This window comes from Calonectris borealis, chromosome 3, assembly GCF_964195595.1.
Source record: "Calonectris borealis chromosome 3, bCalBor7.hap1.2, whole genome shotgun sequence".
Taxonomy (NCBI): Eukaryota; Metazoa; Chordata; class Aves; order Procellariiformes; family Procellariidae; genus Calonectris; species Calonectris borealis.
Genome location: NC_134314.1, coordinates 47,497,685 through 47,521,084, shown reverse-complemented (window position 1 = coordinate 47,521,084; position 23,400 = coordinate 47,497,685). Strand labels below are relative to the sequence as shown.

Sequence of the window (23,400 nt, the reverse complement as noted above, 5' to 3'; positions counted from 1 at the left end):
CAAAGCTAACTGATTTCATGGACAGACCCTCAAGACCTCCCTGATGACAAGCAGTAACTTCTCATTCATTCTCATGAAGCTGGCACTTGATTCCGCTGGAGGCTGCCTGACAGCCAGGTGCTCCTTGTCCCGTTAGAATGCCTGCCCATGGGCATGTCGTTCTGTTGTGTCTGATCCCAGTGATCAATGAGATTGCAATATGAGAGTCCTCCAGCCCCTGTACCGCGGAATAGCCTCAGAAATGCATTCTGCGTACACACAGTTTGTCAGCAACTCGCCTTCAAAGTGCTTGAAGTGCCTGGCCACTCTTCCGTTGTGAGGCAAGTGCAGTTAAGCTGAGCTTGCTAAGACTCTGTGCAATCCCCTAGGTGGAAATGGTTCCTAGGGTTGGAAGATCATTTCTGTATAGGTGGACTTAATGTGATGGGCTGTGTATTCAAAAATGCCAGGCTTGAAAAAAGAAAGGCAGATCTGAGAGCTGAATGACTTTCTTACACACCTAATTTTTAATTAGTTTTTAATAACGATGGTAAGAACTTATGCTTTGTCTGGCTTGTCATATTTTAATCAACCTGTAAGAAACATGAAAATACAGAACATCTGAGATTTGTTTTTAAACCAAATGTTCTTCTATAATCTGTAGATGTTAGAGTTGGTGATAGTCCATTACTTTTCAGCACAGTAGTAACTAGTAATCACTGTATATATAATATCCATGAAATTTGTGTTGAATTTTCTCATGCAAAAAAACCCCTCTATCTTCAATGTCTTTGTTTTTGTTACTGAATCTTTTAAGCAATAGCTAATATGAATTTTTCTGTCTGATACTCTTTGGGTACTATATCCAGACAGCTTTTGCTGTAAGCCTGTAGCCCAAGAAAAATGTCATATTTTCCCTATAATTTTTGAAATTAAGCAATCATTTCAGTTATTAAGAGCTACTAGGAGAGAAGAAACTTGAGATCGTGCTATGGAGATGATTCTTCCACTGCTGTTTGAAAACTGTGCCTTGTAAAGCAGTATCATCTGCAAACAAGCCACTAAGTGCAGGCATAGCAATTAGTTGTGTAGGTGATACTCTGTAACCTAGACCAGCTGTTAGGCTATAAAGGTACAGAGGTACAGAGGACAACCACTTGTTGGCTGAATTTGGTTTTCTGTTTTTTGTTGTTGCAGAGCAGTACTTAGTACTAAGACTCAAGCAAGGTACAAGGACCGTTCCTAGTCTATTTTTGTTCGCATTTGAAAAACAAAATATTTTCTGAGATTTATAGGATCCCTTCCCATTTCATAGAAGATGCAGAAATCAAGAAAATGCCCTTCAGATGGCAGATAGTTTATGATGTCAAAGTAATGTTCACAGTCTGTACCTCATATTTGACATCACGCTAAGGAACTCCAGGGCTCCTTATAAATTGTGCCTTGTAGAATTGAAGAGTAATTATTAGCTATTTAACACTCAGACTAAAATCTTGTTTCAATCTTGAACTGTGAGTTCAATAATAAAGATGTACTTTTAATGGATGAGCCTTACTTGAAAAAATTTACTATGTCATGCATTTCACTGAGGTTCAACTTCTTGCTTGTTACCTGCTCTGGCAGATAGACTGCTGTCTGTCTGCAAGACTGCTGTCTATGTCTCCTTGCTTTTTCTGTATAACGAGCATATATTCAGTAGAAATCATTAGCATGGGGACCTTGCCTCACCTTTCTAATGCAATATGACACATCTTGTCCTTTGGTTCCTAGATTGATTACTCATTACCGTTTCTTCCAGATATTAAGGTTATGCACATAAACTGAAACGTAAAAATCATTCAAACAAATATGAGTGACCATATATCACACTCATCTATGTCTTTATGGTCACTGGGTAGTAGCTGAAGTCATCTGAGACCTTTGTTACTGAAGGCAATCAGGGTTGCCTTTTGGGCATAATCTGTTACTGACTTCAAGGAACGTAATAGTTTGGCTGGTATTCAAGAAACCGCTGATTGACACACAGCCTCTCCAACTGTTGCCTGATGTCTAGTTTATCTCATTATAACTTAATAAAAAGGCAACTATGAACATTCACCAGATTCCTTTGCCTGCTCTCAGGGTCTTGGACCTTGACTTTTCAGGCCAGAATATGTAATAATGTATCAAATCAGAAATGCTAGCACCTACACTGAGTACAGAATTATGCCCCTGTGCCAATTCCTGTGTCAGAACCTTCACAGATTTTTGCAAATAAGATTACACAGAAGTTTTTTCCTACTAGGCTGTCCTGAAAGGGTCATGATCTGAGTAACTATTGGTCTGAGAACCTATTTATTTAATTTTTTTTTTTTAACATGCAGTGTTACACATTGTTTAATGTTTATCCATCAGCCATGTGAGGTCATTAACAGCATTCAAGTTACAGGCTTGAGTGCCAGGAACACGTGTCTGCCATTCAAACCTGCACAACCTTTATTTCAAGCATAAATTACCCTATTGTCCCTTTTTTGGAATGAGCACTTGAGATGAGTGGCAGAAGCTCAGTGTGTTAGAAGTAAGTATGATGCTAAGAAAGTGTTGAAGAAATTACCAGAGTAGCAGCAAGTTCTTTGAAATATTTTCATTAAAAGCTACTGTTGGGCTGTCATCATGGTCCCCAGCCTTACTGTTCTTCTAAGATTCATTGCTTCTAGTTGGCATTAGAATGCTAAAAATTTCATCCTGCGGACTGTTGGATTGCATATGACCCTGCTAGCTCCTGGATTTGATTAATGGAAAGCTTTTCATTTGGAATGAAACATAGTAATTAGCCTCTTAACATACGTAAATTGCTAGCAGTGCATTACAGTTTTTCAGTTTGCCTTTTCTTCTCTAGAAGAGAAAGCAAAATGTTTAGAAGCAAAATGTTGTATCTGAAATTCTTTTCTCAACAGTATAAAACTTCTGAAGTTCTCCTTTTCTGTAGTGAATATTCGGAATTTCTGTGCAGCTTACACTAGATATTTATCCAAAGGAGCAATGCAGCTCATTGGGGGTTAGCGCTTCATCACTTGTAGAGGCTTAAGAGTAGATAGGATTGACAACTTGCCTCATAACTTTCTTAAGCTTTCCATTTTACATAAATTGTTATTTTCTTTTTCTTTCACTACTGTTTGTGGAGTTCGATTCTTTATGGACATATTCTGCAGAGTAGTAGGACAATCACCTTAAACACAGTTGTGAGGAAGCTTGTTCTGTGCGTTAGAAAATGACACAGCCTCCTGTGACAAGTAATACGTTTATTTTTTGTAAATCAACATGCAAAGCAACTTTAGTAAGCATTCTACCTCCAGGTGAACATCCAGGCATGAGACTGACCTGTGGCGGTCAGGACTGCATCAGCATTTAGTAGGTACTGGAGGGTGTTGAGGATTTTGCTCTTTCACTGCTGGTTCAGCCACTCCAGCCTATCTTGATAACTTCAATTTATACCATCAAAAATAAAACTACTATAGGAAAGATATGTCCTGGCAAAAGAAGGCCATTTTATTTCTTGGTCAGACGTTTTCTGTGCCTTGGGGCTTCATTTCTCCTAGTAGGCATAAGGCAATTCAATACAGCTCCTAATTTTCTCTTTCCTGCTCTTTGATTTATACAGTCAACCTGTGACTGTAAAGTATAAGTGCTTTCCAGTGTAAGAGTGATAGCAGTAGTGAGGTGGTTACTTTTTACAAACTTTGGCCCAGGGTTATTGGGTAGTGTGACAATTAATATTAAAAATGTAATTCTTACAGTGGAAAGGTTTTTTTAAGAACGCAAATTTTGTGCTATTTCTGAAGATGTCAGACTCAGCATTCACTTTATTGAAGTTGCATCCCAACAAGTGGTGTTTTCTCTCCAAGTCATACTGGTTTTCATGAGTTACCACAGGGTTCAGTTGCTGCTTAGATCTTTAACGATGTCTGTCATTATAGAATTTCAGGTTGTTTGATTTGTTGATTACTTTGAAAATTAGGCTTAAAAATGCCAACGAATGTCAAAGTTTTTCTGAAATGGTGGAAAGCCTTGTGAATGGACCCTGACATGTTTTTGGAAGTCTAAACAAGTGAGAAGATAAAGAATTGCACTTTGACACAGCAGCATTCTGTGGTAGTTCTTAATACTTTAATTAGGAAGCAGTGGATTACTCCTATAGTATGAACAAATCTGATGATTAATAGCATATTGGTCTTACAAGTCCTCAAGTTTAGTTATTTCTGCTCTTTGCAAACTTTTTCTACCATTGTCACCATTTCTACAATCAGTGGTAGGTGGTGACAGATCTTGCTTTTTAACTTGTTCTCTGTCTCTCAGCACTTCTGTCTTGGTTTAGCTCTCAATGGTTGTTTTCCACCCATGATCTCTGGCAGGCTTCTAGTAGGCATGGCATACATCTTGTGAATAAGAACAAGGTCATTGCTTCTGGTATTCTGTATTCTTTAGCTTTTTCCGCTCAGTCTTGAACAATCAGCTTAGTCTGTCTTAGCTGTTTAAAATGTTCTGAAAGCCTCCTTCCTTTTCCGACAGCAGCAAGATTATTTAGGTGATATAGACAGTTCTCAGACTGCTGGTAGCAAATGAATACCACACTGTGTCCACTGATCAAGAAGGCAAAATGGAGTGACTTCTACCACACGAACGTTGCAGAGTCTGTCATGTGTAATAGTCTATGGGTTCAGTTCTCTTTGACTGGTAGGCTGTCTGGAGAGTAGGATATTCAGTTTCACCTTGGTACTCTTCTTTTGAGGCCCTAGCTCACTGGGGATGGACTAAGTGATACTGTTTTTACTTCATGACTTCTGGCCATGAAGTAGAATGCATTGTGTAACATTACTGTTTCTTTGTACGGCTCTGCTGTTCTAATTGGTTGAAATAGTTTTGATATGGATGGTTTTTGTTTCAGAATATATTGGGAAAACAGGAGTGGAAAAATATCTTCCTGTTCCAAAAAACAGTGTCATCTATCTATCGTCTTATATCTTTAGATAATATTAGCAGTAAAGTGACAGTGAACAGCTATGCAAAAGACAAGAAGTAACAATCATTGGTAGTGAAGGCTGGATAAAAAGAAATCCATCATAGCTTGAGATTCTTGACAGCAGAATTGACATCAAGCCAGCAGTTCCCTGTCCTGTATTTTTGTAGTTTGTTTCTTCTATCCAAATATAGAATTTTCTATTTGTCCACATTTATTGCATTCTTTTTCTTTTTTTTTTTTTTTTTTTTTGGCAGACTACTACTTCAATTTGCCATCTTTGGTTACTCTAATGAAAGAAATACAAGACTTTATACATTTTAGAGCTGTTATTTCACGGTCTCTGCAAACTCTGCAATGACTGTACTAATTTGCACAAACCTTATGTTTTTCATAGAAACCCAGAGGACCAGGAGTAACACTTTTTTCTTCTTTTTTTATTTTTAAGTGACAGCTTACATTATGACGTACAGGTTGGCGTCAAAAAAGGGATCATTGATCTGATGCCCTTGGTACTGTTCAAAATTTTGCAAATATATGAAAAGACAGCAAAACGTTATTTCGAGGTGTTCCTAGAGGGCAGTAGTCGGAGACAGCCACAGAAAAACTCTCTGTTAAGGAGTTGGCAAATTAAATACAGGACAGTAAGAGACCTCTCTCTGCTTTTTATAGTTAGAACAGAAATACTTGAATCCTACAGTGCCGAAGTCTTACTCTTTCATAGAATATCAGATCAAAGTATATCATAACTTTTATTCTTACCTGATATCTGAAGTTGTATGAATAATAACAGCAGCAAGCTTAAAGAGCACTAAGAAGAAACTGCCCTGTTTTCCTTTTCGGAAATTGAAAAAAATGGAGAAAAATTGTTTTAAACAGTATTAAAAATCAAGAATGGGTTTCGAATAACTTACTGCTCTACCGTAATGCTTTGATTTTTGACAAAATAATTATGGATACGATGGACGGGAAGTGCTTTTAATGTCTTGGTGGGTTTTTTTCCCATTAAAAACAGTATTATGTGGAAAAGAGAACTTTAAATAGGGAACTGTGTTTATCTAACCTGCTACAAGAGAATCATTTGAGTAAGAGAATCATTGAGCCAAAATAGTGCTTATTGGTTTGGAATTCTGTTCTGGTGCACATCACCTACATCATGTGTTTGAATTGCACATGCTCACACACACAGCATTATATGTGCAAGTAATACAGACCGCAGTCGATACTAGTGTTGTCTTAATTGTTTCTTCAAATTCCTGCTGTACTCCACATCTGTGATTTTTTTTTTCTGGAATGGGAATAACTTCCTGTTTAGCTGACTTTTATGAGAAAGCATTGATTCTCTTGATTTATCTGCTTAGATTGTGGAGGAATAAAGTTGCAGCATAGTTTATGTTAATAACCATAAAGAAAGACACATAAAGTTTAGTCTTGAGAAATTTTTCATACAAGAATCTCTCAGAGAAATTGAGTTTTACTTAATAGACAGAATTCACAGATTTTAAATATTTCCAGCTGAAAACTTTCTGTAACTTTCCCTTTTTGTAATCAACAATCTGCCTGTATACTAGCAAAGATACATTTTGGGTTGAGTTACTTGGAGCCAAAGTTCATTAATTTGTTTAAATATTGTAGTCCTATTTATAAAATTACATAAATTTGGACAATGACTTATGACTTTGTTTTCTTTGTAGTTATTTGAACTGCTAGGCCCTGAAGGTTTTGAACTCATAGAGAAACTCCTACAGAACAGATCTTTGATTCTGGAAAGATCTTTGACTTGTCCAAATGATAACAGGTTCCAGACTCTGCAAGGTAAGTGACTACAGAATTTTTATTCCAAACCAGATAAAAAGTAGTTTTCTAACTGTTCAGTTATATTTCAAACAACAGTGCTGTCTATGTGTATTTAAAAAGCAAGCAAAAAAAAAAAAAGGAGGGGGGGATATTTATATGGGCTTAAACAAAGAAATCATGGTCTGGTTATACAGAGGAAACAAATAAGTATTGCGTATATTTATTTACTTTCCAACTGCCTATGGGCATGTGTAATTTTTAAATGTATTAACTGTTGCACTATATCTGTTTTAATGGATTACTCTGGAAATAAGTTGATCTTTGGTTATTCCTCATCTGATTTCCTGCTTACTCTCTACTTCTGTACTATCATCAAATGTAGGTCTTGGGAAGGAAAAGCACAGTGACAACCACTTCTGAAAAAAATAAATTGAAGCTTAAGGATAGATAAGTGAGAGGAAAAAAAGGGTTCAGGTTTTATACTATGATTTTTGTTTTTATAAGATAAATTGCCTGCACAGAGTGATTCTTTTAAAATCTGTTTTACAAATTGCTGTTTAAAAACAAGTCTTCTCACTTTCTCCTCTGACAAAAATAAATAGGTTGTGACTTGGGATAAATCTTACATGGACACAGCACCATTGCATGTTCACAGCATATAAAGTTAGAAAAATGTGAATAAAACTAGTAATAGTGGACTTATGTATCCTCACAATGATTTTAAAATGCAAACAAATGCTTTTTAATATGTTTATCTTAAATGAAATGTTATATAGGCAAGTGTTTAGAAGTTCACCTCTTATTGTGCTGATGGTTAGTCTAAACTCATCGGAACAACCGTTAGTTTTATTCTGCTTTGAAATCACAAATAGATGTCTTGCTATCAGTATAACAAGGTTTTGTGTCTTCGTGTTTTTTCCCTTCTGAAATAACCAAATAATAAAAAATTTAAAATACATGCAGTAGAAACTGAACTATTATAGTTTTTCTCCTATGTGCAGATTTTAGTTACATAAATATTTTCTTCTCACTTAGCAGAAGTAGTATTTTGGAAGCTTTTGTGAATTTATTCTTCATTATGCCATCAATAAAACCTATCACAGTAATTTCTGCTAGAATGTGGAGGAAGAATAGATGAGGCACTTAGGGACATGGTGTAGTGGGCATGATGGTGTTGGGTTGATGGTTGGACTCGATGATCTTAGAGGTCTTTTCCAACTTTTATGATTCTGTGATTCTATGAATATTTTCAATGTTGTGCTTTTGAGACAATAGGAAAGCATAACTGATTGTATGCTCTTTTCACTGATGAGAGAACCCTTCTTTCACTGTTGTAAAGAAGTCAATGGTATTTGAGTATCTTTTCTGAGATTGAAGATGCTCTGCCCCAAGTTCCATTTATTAATTTTAATAAGGCTTTTTTCTTTTAAGTTCATCAAAATGGTATTTCTAATGGGGATTGAAGTTTTATCTTTCCAGAATTGCATTTGGTGAAGGGAATAATTTGGGTCTACAGAAATTTAGTCAACTTTGAGTAATTTGTGGCTGGAGAAAATAAGCATAAGTCAAGGAACTTGTACTTTTTTTGTAGCATGCTGTATTATTTGACTATTTCTTATGTAATTTACTTCCATGGCAGTAAAGGTGATCGTTGTGCTTATCAGACAAATCAAGTAACAGTTCTTTGCCCTGGTGTGTTCAGTCTGAATTAAATTTAGTTAGGAAATTGCATCCATTGTTGTCCCTTTTTAATACAAGAGAGAGAGAGAGCTAAAGCTACAGACATGATGATATTAATGTGGACGTTTTGACAGTTTATTAGAATTTTTTCAATGCTATTTACAAGTTACAGTCACCTTATCTCGTATGCATGCTGTGAGAGGTAGGTGTTTCACTGTTACTGTAGGTGAAAACTAAGCGGCAGAAATTGTTCAAAACATCAGTCAAGTGGATTTGTTTGATGAAAAAAAGTTTTCAAGTTTTCAGCTTCAGAGTTTGACTGCAAAAGTACATATGAAACATAATGAATTAAGTATATAATATTCAGTGAAACCTACATAAACTAATAATCCGTTTGCAGAATTTTGAAAGCAGAAGTTTAAAAACACTGATATAGTTAAAAACAAAACAAATCTCTCCACCCCATTGCATATAAAAGACTTGGTTGTGTCTTTGGTTTTGACCAGTAATGGCCTCGGAAGGCTGAATGTGACTGGGCTTTTTTGGGTTCCCTGCTCCCCTAGATTAGTTGTTTACTGTAATTGTTTTGTGGTTCTGATTCTTCTTGATTCAGTCCTGCTGCTTTCCACATAAAGGGAAGGAGTCCTTGTAGCTGTATAGAATAGGACTCCTTTTCTTGCTTGTTTAGGGCAATTACATTGTGAGTATGCTTTCAATACAATCATGTTATCTAATAAATATACACTAATTGTTTTGTGAAGAGACTGTTTAAAAAAATCAGCCTGTTTAATATGTTTTCACACCATTCTACTCATCGGTGTATACATTTAAGAGGAAAGATAAGTGGCATTTCCACTGTTGATGAAGTTATAAATACACAAAAGAAAAAAAGCCCTTCTTTTGCTGCTAGCCCATCCTCTTGCTTTGGGATGAAGAATTTTTGTTTTTAACAATGGTAACTTTAAATATCCTACCTTGGTATTTCTACTTCTTGAGCTGGTACTTCTTTTAGATTTTTTGAGACCAACTGCTGCACAGTCATCTAAATAAAGCTAAACTATCTTTAAACACACTTTACACACCACTACACCACCACCCCTAGAAAAGAAAACAAACCTCAGAAAACAAACCTTTAGAAGAAAACTGGGGAAAACAAAGATGGAATCCAGTACTTACGGAGATGCATACCTGTTATCATATTGCAGAACAGTGCAAGAAGTTTATAGGAGAAAATGCTAAGCCCAATTATGGTTGTCAAGTTACAATTCAGTCTGAACAAGAAAAGCTTTTAATGAAACAATATCGTCGGGAAGAAAAGCGAAATGCCAGAAAAGAAAAACAAGCTGGGGAAGATGGAGAAATTTCTGGAGAAGGACTAATGTGCTTTGATCCCAAAGAGCTGCGGATGCAAAGGTAATAAATGCCAAAAGTTGAGAAATGCTTCTGTTGTAATTGCTACTTCAACATATCATAATAGTTTATTTTCTTTTAGTTTGCTTTGGTGATTAGGTGATTCTGACTTCAAGGCACGTTTTATCACAAGTGTAGAATTTTTTTTAATATGAAAACCTAATTTTCAGGGAAAGCAAGCAGTGATCTGCTTAATGAGAATCTTCTTGATCTCATCTATGTGGGCTGGAGATGCAGATTAGAGGGGTAGGCTATCTTTCCTAGTTCCTGTACGCACACTACTTGCTTAAGATTTATGAAGTCTGTACTAAATCTATCAGAACTATCTTTCTTTTTTTCCTCTGAAGATTAATGGATACTATTTTCCATGTTGTCAGCTAAGGGTAGTGGGAGGAGTAGGGGAGGGAGAGGATAAGGAGCAAATAAGCTGTTGTATTGAGAAAAATACAGTAGGACTGGTATTTAACTTTGAATGCATGTTGCTATATTGCTTAAAAAGAGGCAAAACTGCATTTAGGAAAGCCTTGCATTTATTGGATTGCACTTTTCATTTTTATCTAAACAGTGTGTTATACGGACTTAGTTTAACTGATGCCAGAGGATAACGCTGTAAAATTCCTTTGTTAATTACTTTATGCAATGTTTTTTTCCTTAAATTTCCACAACTCTTGCTCTGACTTTAATATACCACATTCAGTTTTTGTGATGGCTGCCTAAAATTAGGACAGAATTATTGCAGTTATTTTTCTGCTCACAGAGAACTAGCACTTTTGAATGCTCGAAGTATGCCGGTCCTAGCTAGACAGAGAGAGATGGACTTCGAAAAAATTCATTATCCGCATGTTTATGATTCCCGAGCTGAAGCTATGAAAACATCAGCATTCATTGGGGGTGCAAAGGTACGTGTTTGGTGCATGATCCGTCTTGAACAGTACATCTTTCCCAGTGAATAATGTGCAGCAGTGTTCCCTTTGTTCTCTTAAAGATTCTCCTCCTTATCAGAGTCCAATGTATGAAGCAGTGCTTCTTTGCAGAGGGTTTTAAACACTTTCATATATTCTGTTTTTATTTTGACTCTAGAAGAAATAATCTCATTCTGAACTACTGTATTTATTTTTATTTCTCCGGTCACTTAAATCATTAAAATACTATTTTTCTCTTTTTATCTTTTGGAAACCATTGAATTGACTTTAACAAAATGAATGCTTTATGAAATTCTAGACTTAATGGCTTTTGAATTTTAATAAAATGGAGTTATCTTTTTTGTCTTTTTGGGACTATTTTCTGAGTAGTAAAACTGATTCTTTTCAGTTTGGGGGTTCAGTGCTATCTATAAAATTAATAGATGAGAGTTGCTTTTATTTTGGATTCATTTTTTCAAGGAAAGTGATAAACCATTGTTCAAAGTGGGTTATACGTAATGACACTTTCTGTTTTCATGCTTTCAGTTAATTTTCCTGAATACCTTTTTAGGTGTTCTTACCAGAGGCAGTTCAGAGAGAAAACAATAAAATGTATGAAGAGGTGAAGATCCCTCATAGTGAACCAATGCCTATTGGTATTGAAGAGAAAATTGTTTATATTAAAGACTTAGATGAGGTAAGTAAACCATTTCAAAGATATTAAATTAGTTTTTACTTTATATTACAAAAATTTAACTGAAAAAGGTTACCAATTAATACTATGTTGTGTAAACGCAGCCAGTTAGTTTCTTCGCTACTAATTCTAAGAATATTTGTTTGAGGATGTGATTCAGTGATATAATCCCTTTCATGATGACTCAGATTCAAGAAATTCCTGCTCTAAAGTACTTGTTCATGGGTTGCAATTCTAATTCCTTTGGCATTATCTGTTCAGCTGTGTATGGTTTTGAGCTGTGATCTGAATCGCTAACATGAAAAGAAAAGATTATGGCAATTCTGTTGTCTTTCGGGAGACCACATGGAGAAATGAGCCCGGGCTTCTGTATCTTGACTTGTACAGGTTGGCTTGTGACTGCACAGCACTATTTTCCAGTCCATCAGACTAGTCTTACAGTACGATGCAGTTGTGGGGGTATTGAGTTATGGTGTTACAGACTGTATGGAGTGCAAAACCTTCTGGAATAGTGCTTCTTTAAGCAGAAGGCGGCAAATCGTTATCAGCAATGCTTTGATGATGGAAAATAGAGGGCAGAGAAGAAAAATGCAATTAAAACAAACATTAACATTTTAACTATTACTGATTTAAAATGGTGAAAAAGCTGAGCTAGGGGAACTAAATTTGTTGTTAGTATTTACAGTCTAGAACTTGCAGCACTCCATCACGTGTGCCTGCTCACTCCTCATTGTATATGTCAAATCTGTTGATGTATGGAAGATTTGCTATTGATTTTGAACAGGGACATAAAGAGCAAGCTGTATGTACGTATGAAGGTTTTCTGTTTCGTAGTTCTTCAACAGCATACAACGTGGAAAAATGTTTCCCACTTTTTTTCCCTGTGGGAAAACAGGAAATGAGAATATACATCTAATACAGTTACCCAGAGCACTTTATTGGTGTTCTGAGTGAAGATTATGTCTTACATAAAGATTTAACTCTTTTAAAACAGAAGGCAGTTTGATTTTAGAATCTGAATCTATTCTTTTCTGCTTGGGTGACCGTACCTAATGCCTTGTTTATGAAGTGACTGACAGCTTAACTATATAGAAAAGTTGAGCCACTGCAGCTATAAAATGCGACATTTTATATGACAATTTTCAGCATGACAGCTTTTTGCAGTGAAATGTCTTTCTTCTAAGCTCAATATTACCTACTAATCTGTAAACTTTTTGCAAGAAGTACCAATATTTCAATAGACAATGTCTTGTTTCAGAAAAGATATAGTTCAGACAGAAAAATAAATATCTAAAAGAAATGGTTTGCAGATTTTTACGCATACGATGTTTAAAATAAGTGTTACAAAATGCATCAGTTATACAAATTTCACAAATAATTTGTCTCCTTTTGTAAATTGTGTATCGTCAAGAGGTACACTTTTCAGTTTTACAGTGAAATTCTGAAATAGAAACAGTTTTCTTCAGAACTTTACTCTTCCATATGTTTCATATTACAGGAGATCAAATAGGAGTGTCAACAGCAAATACAATTTTGAATGTTTGAACACCTATGTATCTAATTCCTGCCTCCAACTTTGATATCAGTTTGCAACAAAAGATGACAAATTTATGAGTAGTTTGGCCAACTGCACGACTTGTCAGATTCCTGTTTCCATTAGTGAGACTCATAGATTTGAATCTTGTTGAATAGCACCTTTTTCTCAGTGAGGTAAAGAGGCTGAAATTGCTTTCTCCGTATGGCTGTTTTAGATCTCTAAGCTCATAAAATCTTTGTTGGTGCTTAAAATTTTTGCCAATTAACTTCAGTCAATTTAGAGGGCAAGAAGTTTTTCTGTCAATATGTTTTATTCTTTTTGGTGAACTAGTGTAAGCAAAAACAGCAAAATAAAATTTTTTAGCTTTCTCTCTAGCATATAAAGGTGCTTATAGCTGTCTTATATCTCTGTATAGATATGTTTGCAGGATTATCTAAAATATAAACAGATGGGCAAGGAGGAAAGGTGACGGTAAATATAACTGTAGATAGTTCATAGCAGCATCTAAAGGCATCATGAGGAAGTTGAGAGTTTTGCTACTATTGACTATTATGAGATGCCATTAGTGGTAGGGTTTTGATGTAAGACATTGAGTTGGTCTAAACATACAGATTAAGGTACTCATTCTGTTTAATGAGTCAATATACATGCAACGCATAATAATAAAGATCCCCAGGAAAAAAAAGCACACCGTCTATTGTTGCTGTTAAAATGGTGTTTACCGGAGCTGTCCAAGCTCTTGCTGTTTTATGGAGAAATCCTGATGGTTTTAAAAATTATAAATATTCTTCTTCCTTTGAGTTCATTCGTTTAGTTCTCATCTGTTCTCCATTTCACTAGTCCCATTTCTGTTACACTTTGGTGAGTGTCTTGCCTTGCCGAGAGCCAGCTCTGGCTGTGTTTCCCTGCCTCAGGTACTAAAATTTGTTAGTCCCAGTATTCAAAGAAACAAATACTTTGGGTTTTCTGAGGTGTTTCTCCTTGTAAAATTATCTTTTTACATCCAGAAAATAGATTATTTTTCTACTTTCCAAGAGTAGTTTTACTGACTTACTTTCAGGCTTAAGGTCTTAAGTTCTCATTTGCCACAGAGCCACTGAGAGGAGGAGGAGGTGAGGCAGGTTGGAGCCCCAGATGCTCAGTGCAGCGGGGGACAGGAGTCCTCCCTCTGCTCTTAAAGCTGTAGGGTTGTCAGCCTGCTGAGGAGAGGCCAGCTGTTATAAACTGCTGGTAACCTCTCTGGAGCTACTTTGCCTACACAATAACAATAAAAGACGGTGATCCCCTTCATTTGCGATATACTTTTTTGGTAATAACAGGCTCTGTTCTGTAAGGTCCAGCTTTCTTTTGTTTGCTATGAGAAACTGTGACTAGATGGCAGAAGTAAAAATGGATTTGCGCTACAGAAGATTTTGACCTTTCCATCTAAACACATGCCCTCTTTGAAACCTGAGGGACATCTGTGGGACATACAGGTCATTGCTTCAGGTACAGGGTACAGCAATTTTTATACAATTAGAAAATTTCCTAGGCCTTCTCCTGGGCTCTTCACTTGGTAACTACCTTGCCCAAGTGTGGAGAGGGTAGGTAGTCAAGAGACTACTGTACTATACAGCTGTACTATACAGCTGTCGTTCTAGTTTCTTGTGTCGTACAGGGAAGTGTGCTTCTACTTAGATTTGATTTATGGAAAGTTTTTTAATGGCTGGTGTAGATTTCTTTTTAAGGGAAAGAAATTTATATGCCATTGATAATATAAAGAATCCTGCATCTTGATTTGAAAATTTCCAGTGGTACCTTTGCTCATTCAAGGTTAAAAACCTGAACTGCATCAATTTTCGCAAAGGACTGAAAAGAAGTAAACCTCACTATGAAGTGTGACCAATAAGAAAGAACGTGAGAAGAACAGTAGCAATACAAAATAAAATTAGTTCTTCGCTAATGATTTGTATTGGGTACGTTGACAAGAGTGGGTCTGGGAATGTACAAAGACAGACCGAGAAGCTGTGCTTATAGCTAAGTGAGTGCATTTCACAGAAATTATTTGGCTACTAGTTTGTGTTTGTGTCACCTCTGTCTTTTAACAGACAAAGGAGCTCTACGAGAGAATCTGTGAGGTATAGACGTAACATAAGGCTGGTAATGAAACTAAATTGTCAAAAAGTTTAATTTACCTTTAATTTTCCTTTTAAAAGAGGGAAGGTAGCAATTAGTCTAAAATGGGCTAGTTTGTATTCTTTTGAAAAATGTTTCACTTTCAACTGAATATTAATGTGAGAATTTTTGGAGTATCATAGGAGCTCCTTTTCTTTTTAGTCTGTATGTTTTCATTTGCACAAAAGTAATTTTAAGGACTCTATATGTCTTTCTCATGAGTTAGGTAATTTCGATCACATTGTCAGAAATTTGGGTAGAGTATTGGACCGTATAACGTGCATATTGCAGAATACACTACAAAATTTAATCTTCAAAACTCTTAAGGTCAGAACTGAGTTCATGATAAGGAGTTCATTTATATTTTGAACTGTGAGCCAAAAGTTAAACCTCTGGATCATGTAAACTGAAGTAATGTTTTTATGTATTAGTTCGGATTACTTACATTTTTCTCATTTCCTTAACTTGATGTAAACATAGTTTGAGAAGAGATGAGAGGAATGTATTCCTCTAAATATTAATTCTAACAAACCACATTTTAACCACATTTTAAGTGTGTACAGACTCATTTTTTATTTGTTTCTTTTGTACAAATATAAGGCAAAATGGCAAAACTTCTATGAACCAACACCAAAGGGAGCAGCAATGCCTTAAACTGGCACAGACATTAACAGGAGGTTCTTATTTATCAGTTTGGCAGTGTAGTCAGGATGCACCTTCCACTGCACCCCAGAATGAAGAAATAACACATTTTAGCTAGGTTTCGCACTATATTATCTGAAATCTTATGGCTAGTATTTTCAAAGTAACTATTTAGTTTAGTTAGAGCCTCCTTGCAAAGGGTCAGAGCTTTTTTAAAGAGTTTAACTTCATTATAGTTAAACTATTCCACAGGCAGATTTTTCTAAAGTGTCATGGAATCAGTGCCTGGAAGAATACAGATGTTAAGATGAAATTCATGATACAAACTGACAAAAATCCAAATTTTTGTAGCTACCATTCCTACCTAATCTCATTATGCACTGCAAATACGAGATCAGGAGTGGCCAACTTTTCACAATTTAGCAGCCATAAATGCATACTGTAGCATCTGTCATAAACTGCTGGCACTAGCGCTCTCCTACTATCTGTGTTGTTCCTTTTTTTGCTTTGTCACCCCTACCTTTCTACACTATGATCTGAACTGCTTCACGTCCTGCCTCAGTCTAACTCCACCTGTGTCATCTCATGTTCTCTATTTCCTACCCCTGTTGAGTTGGGAGCAGGAGCTAGTGGTTTGCATGGAGGGTGCTGTGCTGCTGCTCAGGAACGTCTCTGGCATTCAATGGCAGGAGGGTGCCCTGCGTCCCACAGAAGGAGTCGCAAAGGGGAAGGGTTCTCGCCTTACTGCGAGGCAGCAAATCCCAGCCCCAACTCATTTGTAGATAATTGTTCTTCTTGGCATTTATTGTTATTTGGAGAGCTGTGTTTTCATGACAGTACAAGCACATGTGGCTTATACATAGCTGGTTGGTCACACCAGTTTAGTCTGAAGTATTATGGTACTACAACTTGTGAAAGTGGCATGCCAGCTAGGTTGTTTCAATAACGAGAATTTAAAAAATGGAGAAAGCACAAGCTTAGATTTATTAGCTTTGGCTGCTTGACATGCAGCTTGACCATTAGTGAAATATATTTTTTGTACTTACTATAAAGGTGTTTTTGTGCCAGCCTTTTTGCCGAATAAATGTACCTTTAAAGTCATAAACTCAGGTCAGGGAAAGTTCCTCTTCAAGACTGTGAAAACAGGTTTTATCTGACAAATTGCTGTTGGTGAAAAATGACTTCAGCTTTTTACCTAAAGTGGGTGTTCAGGGTAGGATTTATTTCTTTGTTTCATGTTATTTCCATTTCCTTTTACTAGCAGTACTTAATGGTCTGAATAAGAAATGTTTTTTTTTCCTCTGCATTATGTGAAGGAATTATTACAAAATCAATACTCCTTTTTTCCTGTAATGTTTTCTTTCTTTTAGAATTTACAAGGTAAATCTACTGACTAGAAGTATGGATGTTTTTGCATAAACTACGTTTTTCACATCCAGAATGTTGGACCATTTATTCCACAGTTGATGTATATTTCAGTTGCTTATTTTCCAAACAGCTATTGACAGCTGGACTGAACTGAATAATTTTTAAAAATATTTTTAATTTTATTGAAATCTTGTCATTTATCCGATGAAGTATACTAGAAAATTGCTCTGAGGAAAGTTTATACATTCAGTAATCATTAGTCCCAACTTAAGACATGGAAAAAAACATGTAGGTCAAGATACAATGTTTTTAATAGCTGGTAATATATATTAGGAATTGCAGTCTGTCTTCATATTTCATGAGTGGGGGTCCAAGGAAGGTAGAACATGTGCAATAACAGGTTAACAGGAATATTGGAGTTAAGATTCTACAGTGATGTTAATCTTAAAGCCTAGAGGTTCTGGTTTAATTTTCTTCAGTATGTGAGTTAATGAGTATTTTATTGTTACTTTAGAATTCCAGGTGCAATATTTACAATTTCTGCATTAAATTGTTTGAATATCTAACTTAGCCTCAGCTGAGGCTTTTGTGCATTGTTTTGTTTAAATTGTCTGAATAAATACTGTTGCTTTGGCTGAAAGCACATAAAAATATGTGCTTCATGCCAAACCAGCAGTTTATTGTCTGTCTCATGTAAAATTATCATCTTTTCCATTAAGAAAATCCTATTTCTTATTAGAAATAGTTTATTAACTCTTCATCAAAAACGTCTGTTGCTATGATGTGCAACGTGTAAAGTCATATTGTGGTGTCGTGGTTTAACCCCAGCCGGCAACTAAGCACCACACAGCCGTTTGCTCACTCCCCTGCAATGGGATGGGGAGAGAGAATCAGAAGACTAAAAGTGAAAAAACTTGTGGGTTGAGATAAAGACAGTTTAATAGGTAAAGCAAAAGTCATGCATGCAAGCAAAGCAACATTCACTACTTCCCATCAGCAGGCAGGTCTTCAGCCATCTCCAGGAAAGCAGGGCTCCATCACGCATAACCGTTGCTTGGGAAGACAAACGCCATCACTCCAAACGTCCCCCCTTCCTTCTTCGTCTCCCAGCTTTATATGCTGAGCATGACATCATATGGTATGGAATATCCCTTTGGTTAGTTTGGGTCAGCTGTGTCCCAGCTGTGTCCCCTCCCAACTACATGTGCACCCCCAACCTACTCGCTGGTGGGGTGGTGTGAGAAGCAGAAAAGGCCTTGACTCTGTGTAAGCACTGCTCAGCAGTAATGAAAACATCCCTGTGTTATCAACACTGTTTCCAGCACAAATCCAGAACATAGCCCCATGCTAGCTACTATAAAGAAAATTAACTCATCAACTTGTTTTTAAATAGAAGAAAATATCTCTATGCAAAAAAGATAGTCAAGCCGATCTATGTCCCTTATACAGATGTCTGTAGGATGCAAAAAAGGGAGGAAGATGATGAATAATTGGAGAGAGATGAGAACTGAAGTATGATGTTATGTCAGATTTTATGAAGAGCAAAGAGCAGCTTTCACTGGGCAGCAGCCCATACGTACTGAAACAATCTGTGCCAATCCACTGCTGTGGAAGTAATGCCATAGTTCACCTCTTCTGGGATGGGGTGGAATGAAGGTAAGGGAAGCAAATACATCATGCCGCTCATGAGTTTTGGAGCTAGGCATTATATAACTGATGAGATGTAAGCCTGTATTTGCTCAAACTATGTCCTCCTTTGCCTATTCATATGATGTGACTTTTGTTTTTGGTATGATATTGTGGATCAAATCACTGTAATGTGATTATTTAGAAGTGGATTATTTTTATAGAAATTGGAAAAACAGTCACCAGAGAAGTATAATGAAAACAGGCTTTTATTATTGTCCCATAAGAATGGGGAAGTAATGCAGATACTTTCTTAACATTTTGGGTTACTGGGATTATTGGAGAAATTCATAGATAACGACTTGCACCCACATTTTCAGATTGTACAATGTTTCCCTGATTTAAAAAAACAACCAACACAACAACTTGCAATGTAACCTTTTTCTTATTCCAAAATAGTGTTCTCTGTCTACCTCTATCATAAACCTGCCTTTTGGTAAGCTCACAGCAGGTTTATTTGCTTTGGTTTGACACTGGGCAAGTTTGATTCTTTTAGAATCAGGCTGAATGAAGGTTTCTTTTGCAGTATGTGCTGTCTTAGCTCATCTACACAAATTTTTCAGATGACTATTACAAAGGTGAAAAATTATCTTTCTCTTTTTGGCCAATAGGCTTCTCCTTGCTATTCAGCTATAACCTAATGCCTTTCCCTGCCTTGTAGTGTCTTAAAATTGACTGCTTAAAATATGATCTGATTATTTGTTCTTTAAGTTGCCTTTGTCCTAGTGTCATGCACAGTTTAGTTGAAGACGTTTTGTAGTCTTGTGCTTTTATTCTTTTTAAGATTATCAAGGCTTTTGTCTTTTTTCTTTAAACATCAGTTTCTAAACAGTATTATGATAGTATATTGTATAATACATTATAGCTTTATTTTTGGTGTTGGCTTATCTGTTTACATATTCATATAAGAGCCTTTTAACATCTTAGAAGCTTGACGGTTGTATTACGTGAACAAGCCACATTTAAGACACCGGAGATGATGAGGGTGGCAAGGATGCTATGAAAAACTGATAAATATGCTCCTTATTTGTCAGTCTGTGTTGTGTTTTTATGTGCGTTTTTATTTTCAAAGGCTTGATATTAATGAAAACATATGTGAAAAAACACTGATAAATGTAGATACAGCAAGAAAAAATCCTTGTGAATATAAAATAGTATTTTCAAATGTCCTTTCATTAGTGAAGTTGTAATTGAAACTTAAACATCATCTCATTTATAGATACTCTGTTTATTCTAAGTACTAGTAATGTACATTTTTTTTAATTGAAAAGAGCTCTGTAAAATCTGCTTTTCTTGAGTAGTATAAGTTTGAAGACAAGAACCATTAATTGACAATATGGGTCAAAGTCTAATAGTGAGAATATCTGTACTGGTGAATATAGAGAACTTCATTTCTTTTAATCTGTTCTTTAAACTAGCACGGCTGTGTATGATATACTAAGCAAAGATTGCCAAAAAATATTTAATAGATACTGTCATGTGAGAGTTGCATGTTCTTACAAGAATTCTTACAGTTATTCTTACAGTTATTTGGGATTTTGGTTGCTCCTTTTCATGCAAATAGTAAATATGAATAGGGAAATGCACTTTTTAATATTAACATGAGGTAAAATTGATTGCATCTTATTTGAATAAAACGTTAAGCCTGTTTTATTTTCCACACAGCTGCCAAGTGTGTGTATATTGTGTAGTGCTGCCTCTGAAATGGTTGAAAATCTGATGGGAACACTTACAAAGGCAAACCAGTAAAGGGCACCAGCTGCTGAAAAGCACCTGCTGAGCCAGGTGGGAATAGATGCATCTGCCTGTAGCTAGAAGTAATCTAACAAAGTACTTGCTTTTACCTGTCAGGGTTTTAATTTTAAAGATTAAACTAATGAAACTAATTCTGAATACTTACAGAAACGGAAAAAAAAATCTGGGGTGTTTTTCTGTGCAAAAGAGCACCACTTCTGAGCAACAGGAGTCTGTGAAAGCTTCTCATTCTCATAACTATTTTATGTTTTTGTTTTAATAAAAACAATCCCAGATATGGCAGCCAAAAGTCTCAGCTACACTGTGCATAGTGTCTTACTAAAGGATGCTGTCAGTATGGAAGAGATTATGCTACCAAAGAGCAGGTTTCCAGTTTTTGTTTGGCTTAGTATGAGAGACGAATCTCGGGGGAGTTTGTGAGAGTATCTGTTTCTTTTCTCATTGCAGTGTGTTTGATTCGTTGTGGATGGTAATGAGCACACAAAAATATGTTTTACAATCAGAAGTCATTAGACAAATTTCCCAAATATTTTTTAAAACTGTTGTACTTTTTGTCTTTTGATACTTCAACTTTTATTGTTCCCACACATTGGTGACCTTACCACACATGTTCATCATCCCTCACCTACCTTTTATTTTCCTATAGTAGATCAGGTAGAAAAACTTCTGTGAATGCTGCTGGTTTAGTTGGGATTTGGGAGAACAAAATAGCTGTGTTCTTGCAGAAAAAAAAGACTGATTGTGCTTGTAGTCTTCCCTTGTAAAATTTAGGAAAAAGTCATTTAACATCTATATTGTAAAACAGTACTGCCGCCTTGGTTAGCAGTAGTGTGAAATTAACTGAAATAGAGAAGAAAATTGAGTTGTAGAAAGATTGTGACAGCAATAGTTATTCCTCTGGGAATATTGTTCTGTTTGCCATTCTTTCATTTTTACTTGATGTGTTAAACTTATTACTAGTTTCAACTACAGTTACCCTTCAGAGCACTCTGTTAGTTTTTCTGCGTTTTGTTAGGTATTATTAGGAAGAAATAGTTTATGTCGTATGTTAAGGGCAAGCTAAAGTAAATAGTTTGAAAATACTATCCTGAAGTGGCTTCTGTGTTAACAATTTAAATATTCATTTCTACATGAACAGTTAGAACTGATGCTTTTGTGTGCATAAAATAGTATTGAATTAATTAGGGTTTATTTAAAAATAAAAATACTGAAATATTTCTATACTTTAAAGGTATATAATAATATGAAGTGCTGTTACCGTGCTCTTAAAGACAGGTTTAAATTTGCTTTCAAAGAAAGACAATATTTGGGCTCCACTGAGGCTGTCCATCAAGGGATTCAGCTAGAAATCACCAAATAGTTTTAAATGTTTTTAAAAGGTTTTGGGATAGAGAGCTACATGACTAAAAGATTGACTTTATATTTGGTAGGCTATTCATCTCGGACTTGCAGTTTCCATTAACCTCAAGATCACATGGTAACTATTATAAAGTGGAAGTTTTAAAATTTTCGAAGAGCAGTAGTTGTTTGAAGCTGCAGAACAGGGATCAACAAGCAATGTAAAGTCTCTTAAAGTGGAAGACAGATTTTTTTTGTGTGTGTCTGGTTTGTATCTTATTCTAACAAAATACTTTTTCTGAATTCTAATTGGAAAATTGGAATTATCCTACCACTGAATCTTTCAGTTAGAGTATTGGAACTGAACACATCGAGTAAGAGTGGAGTCATTTTTTATTTTCATATGAATAAATAGGTGTGCTTTATATAATAATAATAATAATAACAACGATAATAGTAGAAATCATTTCTTTCTTCTGTAGTGTGTTGGAAATTAATCTGGAGAAGGGAAATAGGGACTTTTCATTTGCAGGAAACAAAATATAGAGGAAGAAGATTTTATTTAGCCATTCATAGGAATTACTTATCATTAAACATAATATAAGGAAGGAAACTTCTGTGCAAATAGTCCTTCTTCTCTGCTTTTGTTCCCTGAACCTGAAAAGGATGGGGATTTTTTCTGAGTCATCTGAGACTATGTAGGAGTTAATTTCCTGTGTTCCTGATTCTTCTTCCCCTTGCTTTTGACACCTGTGGACCTTTGTCCGTCTGGACCTCTAAGCATGAGACTGTCTCCCTGCCATGCATGCTCCTTAGATGGAGACTTTATGGCTTGCTGTCAAATGTATCTTGAAGCTAAATAAGAATGCCTCTCTCAAGTTTTGCATCAGTAATTTGCCTACATCAGACTATAGCAGCAAAACAAAAAGTCTGGTCCAATTGTAACCTGCAGCATGTATCTTTTTCAAAACACATGTGAAAGCTCTGTTAAATCTGTAGTGCTGTTTGCAAAGCAAGAACTATCTTCTTCATCAGCTTTTCAGTTGTTGTGACTCTGTAGTTTTCAGTGTCTTAATTTTCCATTAATCTAAATCCTGAGAATTGCAAAATGGAATTGCCCACATGCAGCCAGTTTTGTGTCTTTATCCTGACCCATACCTCAATCATTCACATAATGGGAGGGTCTGGACTTTGATCCCTTTTGTCTGATCTCTGTCTCTTCCTCATGGTCACTATTTTTCAGGTTTGGCCAAAAACTATCTGCTGTTTTCTGTCAGTACTCTCCATCTCTACTAGATTTTCCAGTTATCTGTCTAGGCTGGTTGCAGTAGCCACACCTTTTTTGAGATGAATGTATGCCCTCATCAACACAACTTATTGCTTAGAAATCTTTTTCCTTTTCTTTCTTTTTTCTTTTTTTTTTTTTTTTTTAATGTTAGTAGTGGCATATTCTTTGAAAACT

At 35.8% G+C, this 23,400-nt stretch overlaps 1 protein-coding gene across 11 annotated transcripts in view; it reads left to right on the top strand.

Moving 5' to 3' along the window:
- The window catches only part of ASCC3 (activating signal cointegrator 1 complex subunit 3), a 285,630-nt gene that overhangs the window by 43,429 nt on the left and 218,801 nt on the right, over positions 1-23,400 (top strand). For all 11 annotated transcript variants that reach the window (XM_075145562.1, XM_075145559.1, XM_075145561.1 and 8 more), the window contains exons 5-8: positions 6,670-6,790; positions 9,658-9,865; positions 10,620-10,761; positions 11,336-11,461. In XM_075145562.1, coding sequence (XP_075001663.1) covers positions 6,670-6,790; positions 9,658-9,865; positions 10,620-10,761; positions 11,336-11,461 — 597 coding nt within the window. The remainder of the gene's footprint in view (positions 1-6,669; positions 6,791-9,657; positions 9,866-10,619; positions 10,762-11,335; positions 11,462-23,400) is intronic.